The 8,268-nt window shown below is 38.5% G+C and overlaps 1 protein-coding gene across 1 annotated transcript in view; it reads right to left on the reverse strand.

Moving 5' to 3' along the window:
* LOC101859859 overlaps positions 1-8,268 on the reverse strand; it is a gene marked incomplete in the record, with an annotated part of 164,557 nt that overhangs the window by 5,364 nt on the left and 150,925 nt on the right. Inside the window, 2 exon segments of the mRNA XM_013083017.2 lie at positions 4,533-4,541; positions 5,197-5,370. Coding sequence (XP_012938471.1) covers positions 4,533-4,541; positions 5,197-5,370 — 183 coding nt within the window.

An 8,268-nucleotide genomic window follows, 5' to 3' on the forward strand; every position in this document is an offset into this window, starting at 1 on the left:
ACACACACACACACACACACACACACACACACGCACCAACACATACAACACACAGACACGAACACACTCACACACACACAGACAAGCACACACAAGCACACATATTATATACACACACTTACAGCAAGATAAATATAGAACTAACGGAGCACAGCACACACGCTAAGGTATAAATGCAAAATCAATTCAGTACACACGAAATGTCAAACCTTTTGTCGTATTATCGTGTTTGCCAATTAAATGATACTAAAAAAGCGATGATGTTTCAAGTTTTTGGGTGGGAAAAGACAAACATGCCAACATTTTTTAATAATATGAAGTTCCATCTATTGCTTAAGTAGTATACCTTAACCTGTTTAACAATAGGAAAAAGAATATTTACCTGTTGCTAAAAATATAAATCAAAAGCCGAAACTACGCATATATAGCTAGGCAGTAAAATTTCATCAATTGCCAAAGCGGTAAACATACAAAAAGGAATTACAGAATTTTATCCACAGCTATAAACAGCGTCTTCCAACTATCCATAGAGCAAATTATAGAGTGTTAGCCACAACCAAGACAGTGTGTGCATAATATCTTACTCTGCAATAGGAAGATTACAAAGTAATTATTTTCAGTACATGTATCGCTAGGATTGTACAGTAAACTGTTATTTGGCAACAGAGAGGTTGAAAAGTGGTCATTTTCAACATATATATTGCTGGGATAGCACAGTAAAACAGTTGTACCCAGAGCCAAGACAATAATTATTGATAGTTTAGAAAAGGAAATTAAGAAATTTACTCATAAACAGAATGTTTTTAAAATTAGCAATATTGCTTGAGAAGTAGTGTGAGGGCCACAGTCGAGGGGGTAGGTACATAATTTTACAAAAATAGTTTAGTTTTAGTAGATATTTTACGGCACTTGCAATACAATTAATTAGGTCATATCATATTATACGTGCCCAAGATTACAGGTACTACAAGAGGGTAACAAATACAGAAAACAAGGAGGAGAGGCAAAGACGATAGATGTATGATAGGAAAGAAGGAATAAATTAATTATAAAAACAACGCTGGGTGTCTGTTGTACCCACTATCTTTAAGTTTCACTTTTATTCTCGTCACATTTCACGCCCTTTAAAAAAATAGGTCGGGTATGCTACAAGGCGGCACTTAGATCTTTACACACGTTGTTTTAACACTGTGCAAGAATCAGATAGCGTTAAAAACTTCCTGTAAAAAATAATATTATATCGATCTCGAAGAACTCTAACAGAGCTCGAACCACTGCATCACGCTGAAGTAAAACTACGTTTGGTTCTCTGGAGACATGAGGAGGGTACACACGTGTCGGTTTCTCTATCCTAAAACGTGTTCATGACGCTTCTTTCCTTTGACACTTATAAAGAAAAAGAAAAAGAACCCCCCCCCCCAAAAAAAAAAAAAATTTAAAATAAATAAAAATTTAAAAATGGACAAAGAAGAAAAAAAAAAAGAAAAAAAAAAGAAAAAAAAGGAGAAAAATAACTACAATTCAACAGCATATGACGGCAAATACAAATATTACAAAGAAGACATTAGTTTTATCTGCCCCCCCCCCCCCATCCCCCCCACCCCAAAAAGTGATTTTGTCATTTTAGTAGTAAGAAAAAAACATTTAACAAACTGAAATATTACCAAAGCAGAAAATGTCACCAGTAGCGTTGATTTTTACACTTAAAACGAAGGGATGGGACGCAAACTTTTCGATTGATATTCTCCAAAGTACAGATGTCACGAGATGGTTTCCTGACATTTCTCTAGAGCAAAAAGTGGCTCTGGTAATCTAGTAGTCAATTGCGAGATTGCGGGACTCGGAGTTCGAGGTGCTTCTCGGTCCGAAGTTGAGTCCTTGGGGAAAGGCACTTTTACAAGATGTAATGACAATAACAATATTAATATAATATTTGGAACAACAACAAAAAACACTTATAATAACAATATTAATAATAATAATAATAATAATAATAACAACAATAATAGCAATAATAGTACTATATAGCATTTATTTTACCTATATCCCCGCTCTACAGCAAGCTCTATGTGCTTTGCAATATTATATTATTACCCCAGCAGATACAGAACACTCAAAAGCATTCTCAGCTTCCCTGGAAGCATACAGTGCAAGCAGCTGATTAAGTGCTCAAACACTAAATAACAAATTGACAAGATCTTTTACTGTCCATAGCTGGGTACCCATTCCCACCTGGGTGAAGTGAGGTAAACTGAAGTAAAGTGCCTTTCCCTAGGACACGACATCGGGCCCTTGGCGGGATTTTAACCCACAACTTTACGATTGAGAGTCTGAGATATTTTCCAATTTGGCTCGAACCTATCGTAAAATTCAGAGGCTACGTTTCTTAAAATAACCTTAAAGTGTTAAACTTCTTCACTGCTGTATAGACGTATGCACTCATTCATCCTCTCCCAAACTGGTTTACTGCCATTTTTAATCTATCGAATTGTAGAGAACATTTTTGATGATTTATTACAACTTGAGCGTGCAGTTTCTTATTCTAAATAAAGGGACATATATTATATCTTTGTTTAAATCTCTCTTGAATTAACATTTTTCTTGTCTGTACAAATGTAGTATAGAAATATTTCAGCACAGTTAAAAGCCATGCATATTTTTTTCTATAGTGAAAACGACAAAAGCAAGAACTGTTTTCTTTTATCGCTGAGGGCGCATGGTTTGCTTAGTTAACATGGTGGGCGATATTGCGGACGGCCCTGAGTTGAGCCCCTATAAAGGTGTTCTTGCACTCGAAAGGTCCGTGTAAATAGTAGGTACGGTTCTCAACTAACTTCACTTTGTCTTATGGACATTACATTAGGAGGTCCCGCCTCTTAAACAACCTTACATTGTGGAAAGTGATGATAAACTCGAGTAATTACTACTTATACCAATCCTTAAAACATAGGGGGACCCCAAAATCAAGATGAGAATCCGAAGTTTCCGTAAAATCAAATACTTCATTCTCATCATCAGCAATTATTTATTTTCGCAACCCTTTCACGTACACATTAGGCCCGTGATAAACAAAAGGCATTGGTTGTATAAGGTGTTGTTAACAGCGAAAAAAAAATTCCCATCTCTCAGCACAGATTGTGTGTTCAGTTAGAATAAGCGACAAAACCCAAAAGATGAAGAAGTTGTTGGTACTACTAAATCCTAAACATCAAAATTGAAAAATCCCCTCTGCCTCCTCATCTTGTTGCAAAATCACGATATTTACCGACCACGCTCTCACCGACATTGCATGTCGTATACGAGAAATCAGCCTGTCATTAACATGCAACCCAAAAGAGAATGGTGCCTAAAAAAACCCCGAATAAAATAAAATAGTAAAAACAAACTATAACCAAATAAAACAAAAGTGCCTCAAAACGACCCCCCCCCTCCCTTAAAAACGCCTGAAATGTACACGTTAACGAGGCCCATAACATAATATATTATATTTTATAACAAATCAATCCCGCCAATAAACTACAATTACACCAGATTTTAAAAAAAAGCCCAACCCATCATAACAACTGATGAGTTAACGAAGCGCATTACGAATGCGGCCTCAAAACGGCATTATAAAGTTATATCCAGCTGATTATGGGGTAACCTGAGGCTAAGCTAGAACATTCCAACAGAAATTATAGCATCGACAAGAACCACCCAGAACATGATTTCTGAATTAATTTATCCTAACGGCAATCTCACACCCAATTCCTGCACACTTTTTGTATTATATATTGTGACAGCTTTAGAACCCTTGTAAATTATTGATTGGAAACAGACTATTATCTCATGTACATTATCTCGAAGGTCACGAATCATTTCTATCCAATATCCCCAAGAAACCCAAAAATGTAATAAGTTTTTACTTCCAATTATCCTTGGCATCTGCACGATTTGACAGAATCCATACTTTCAGATCAACCACAGCACTGCTTCACCACAAATGGTAAAAACGTCTTCGATCAATAAAGAAAACAAAACATTAAAAAAACCTCGCCTCGATGACATTTACATATGTAACATTCAAGCATCTGCAATATCATGGCAATGAATTTCTTCCAGAGTCATGCCAAAACTAACTATCAAATCTGACTAGCATTTGAGGAAAATAACGTTTTCAGACATCCTCCAACAGAAAGGCAGTCCATTCAAATCAGGAACACGAAGATCGCAAACTTTAATAACGTTCAAGCACTTAACGATTCTAGGAGAGTCAACCTAAAGACATGAATGTTCAAATCATGATAATTGTGAGAAAAAAAATCATGTTGGTTCACTCAAAATATAGACAATTGAAGCTAAAGCTGGCATCTATGCTCAATACTTCCTCCAATCCAAGCCATAATCTACAGTATTGAGGAAGCAGCTAAGTATGCATGGGGCAACCAACTACCGACACTTTGTCGAGATTAGAGAATCGAAGGCAGCACATTAAAAAAAGGAATCAGCTATTTTTTGCGAAACTCAGGAATCAGGCAATCTGTAAGACTTACCCAGGAACACTTTGGAAGAGAAATACAAAGTACATGAATATCTAACTGCATTGTCATCGTGAAATGTGGATAAATTCCTACATTTAAATTTCAATTTATCATTTCTTGCTTCAATCTCAATGGAATTTTTAAACCTAGCTTCATTTTATGAATTCATAAAGCATTAAAGCAATCCATCAAAGGTCGAAATTATTCAGTTATTGTTAGACGGTTACAATGAACTCAAATCAGAACACCTTGACTATGAAACACAACCCAAATCCACTCTCATGGCACAAGAGGCAGCAGAGTGACTGATTTGTTAACCCGTGACTTTAACTAAAAAGAAGACAACATGTCGATCGCAAGATTTGCACTCTATAGCCTTCTTTATGTCTCCACCTTCTTTTATTGTCCATCCATCTATCTATCTATCTATCTATCTATCTATCTATCTATCTATCTATCTATCTATCTACCTATCTATCTATCTATTCACCTCCTCTTCCCTATCTCCCTCCCTTCTCTCTCTCTCACACACACACTCACACACACATACATACACACACACACACACACACACACACACACACACTCTCTCTCTCTCTCTCTCTCTCTCTTTCTCTCTCTCTCTCTCACACACGCACACACACACACACACACACACACACACACACACACGCACCTTCCGGCTGCAACTCGTCCGACTCCAGACTGTCTATCTCCACTTCGGCGCTCTTTCCTTCATCTGTCTCCAGGCCCAGCATAATGTCGGCGCCGCTGTTGGAGGTAGTAAGTCTGGGCCGTGGACGTACGCCACCGACCCCAGCGTCCTCCAGTTCATGGTCTTCCTCCTCACCTACACACACATATGAGAACAAGTATTTAAAATACACCAAAAAAATAGTAGAGGTTTTACGGCGCTCGCAACAGTATAAGGTCATATGAGCGCTTAGGGGTGGATGTCAAGAGAGAAGTATTTACAGGGAATCAAGCTTTTTCTGCTCATCTCTCTAGCTTCAACAGCCCAAAGTCTGCTTCGTCTATCAAGGCACCCCTGAAAAGGCGCGTCACAAGAGTGTGACAGACAGACATACAAAAGAAGTAGAGGAAAAATGACGATAGTAATGATGAAGAAGAAAAAAGCAGCAGTAGTTAAAAGTACGAAAAATTTACATCATTGTAAAAAAGTGGTAGTAAATGCACTAGTTAGTACTGTAGATTATTATGGACGCCGGCTTCTTTGACCCTCTTTCTCACCTACAGGCATACGAGAACAATAATTATAACTGAACTGCGATAAACCACGTAATATTGTTTAGGGGAAAATCGTTTTTATTTTCGTAAGAGTTTTACGGCACTTGCAATACATTTAGGTTAAATAAGTACCGAAGATACGAGGCGTTACAAGAGAGTAATAAACACAAAAAAGAAGGCGGAGAGGTAAGGACGACAGATGCTTGATAGGAAGAAAGGACCGAACAACACCAGGGCACTCGCCAACCACCCATTACCAGACAACTGACAAAGGAAAAAACCAACATAACACAGAGAGATGGCTGTCACAACGAAGATTGTATAACGAAGATTGTATAACGGAGATTGTAGAGAGCGACAAGGTCGACGGAAAGAAAATCCACACATTTCCTTGTCCAACCAAAATGTCATTATCAAGCTGTGACAAATCCATTTCCTCACATTTACAAGACCCAGGGACGCGTGGTTGGCGCAAATGTCACAGGTCTACTTGAGTTACGCACGCTGAACCATCCACTGGCTGATGCCGGTAGCCTGACTATAGACAACTTTTGAGTAAATAAGTGAATGTTTTTACGCCCTCATCGACACTATTAGGTTATCTAAAAGGCGGGATCTCCGAATTTTACGTCTGTCTTAGACAGGACCGAGCTAAATGGGTTGAGAGCCGTGGAAATTGCGAAGAAAAACTGCTCGAATACAAGAACGCCCTGTCTAGTATTTGAACCAGAGCTGTCGGCTCTGTTGTCCAGCTTGATACCAACTAATAATAATAATAATAATAATAATAATACATTATTTATTATTATAATAATAATAAATGACATTTATATAGCACTCAACCCCAATGAAAGTACACAGGCTCTGAGCGCTTTACAATACAGTACAAGGTACAACAGTAACATAAAATGTTGTGTTCTGACTAAAGGAAAATCACTTCAAATATTCATCTTAATAATTTAAAAACAGACACAACATCAGCTGGCATTTGAAAATAAGTGCAACACTCAACTGATTTTTGTTTTAGTAGAGGTTTTACGGCGCTCGCAACTGCATAAGGTCATATGAGCGGTAAGGGGTGGATGCCAACAGAGAAGTCCTTACAGGGAATCAGACTTACTCTGCTCACCTCTCTAGCTTCAACAGCACAAAGTCTGCTTCAACTATCAAGGCACCCCGGAAATAGCGGGTAACAAGAGTGTGACAAACATACAAAAAAAGTAGAGGAAAATGACGATAGTAAGGGTTAGGGAAAGAAAAAGCAGCAGTTCCCTGTTATAGTTCAGGCAGTTATGAGCATGATATTGTTGGATCAGCCCATTTACAATTCTATTGTGCATTAGAACGAGAAATGTCCCCCCTTTGGGAATGGCCTAAAGACACTTCAGTCAGTGGCACCACCCCGGGGGGTCACCCACCTGAGCTAACGGAGCGTCCAGACAACTCTTTTTGGAGAAGGGGAAGGAAAACAGGCTCGGTTGTCACCACCATTACAACGATGTAACGGCAACAGCTCGTTTACGACGGTCATTTTTGTTCACAAGTCCGCATAGAGGATGATGGGACGGCACCACAGGTAAGTCCTCGCAGTTTGTTAGTTTTATCTGTCGTTGTTTCTTTCTGCCTGTCTTGCTTTTACCATGTATTAAATGACCAATCATGAGTATCGTGTCGATACGCTCCTTTTTACTCAAGCAAACAAAGATGCCTATAGATTGTTCCACCCAATTATTATTTTTTTAAAAATTAAAAAATCATATTACATACATTAATTTTGTAAGAACTTTCCATGAGAATGAAAACACTGAATCATTGTTTGACAGTTCATTTATTAAAGTAAAAGGAAGATATAATGACGGTCACTCAGTAAAATATTTTTTTAAATGTAAGACGGACGTGCAGATATAACAGGTGGGAAGAAAAGACGTAGGACCTACCAGTGACGTCGAGAACCACCGATAGACGGAATTTTATTCTTGTCCCCTTTTGTGGAGATGGTAGCATATCATCTTTGTTACCAGAGATGTAAACAAGGAAAAGCTTAACCCTATCCGTACGCTCTGGGGTCATTTTGTACCCCAGGGGTTGTATTCTTCACATTTTAAAATACTTCTAGTACCATGAAACGTTCAGTATTTCTCAAAAATTAAAAGTACGCCACAGCAAATAAATAGAACGACATGACGTGAAAGGACTTTGCATTCACGTTTGAGTACTGTAGTCCTGCGTCAGACATGGCCGGATACAGGATGCCGTTCCCCCTGTTTGCAATGTACTGACGTGAATGTACGATCCATGACGTATTTGTTCGTACGAAATGCGAATCTCTCTCTCTCTCTCTCTCTCTCTCTCTCTCTCTCTCTCACACACACACACACACACACACACACACACACGCGCGCGCGCGCGCGCGCACACACACAAACACTCTCTCTCTCTCCTTCTCTCTCTCTTTTCCTCTTTCTCTCAGTCTCTGTGTTTCTCTCACTGTTTCCCACTC

This window comes from Aplysia californica, unplaced genomic scaffold (genome assembly GCF_000002075.1).
Source record: "Aplysia californica isolate F4 #8 unplaced genomic scaffold, AplCal3.0 scaffold00205, whole genome shotgun sequence".
Lineage (NCBI taxonomy): Eukaryota > Metazoa > Mollusca > Gastropoda > Aplysiida > Aplysiidae > Aplysia > Aplysia californica.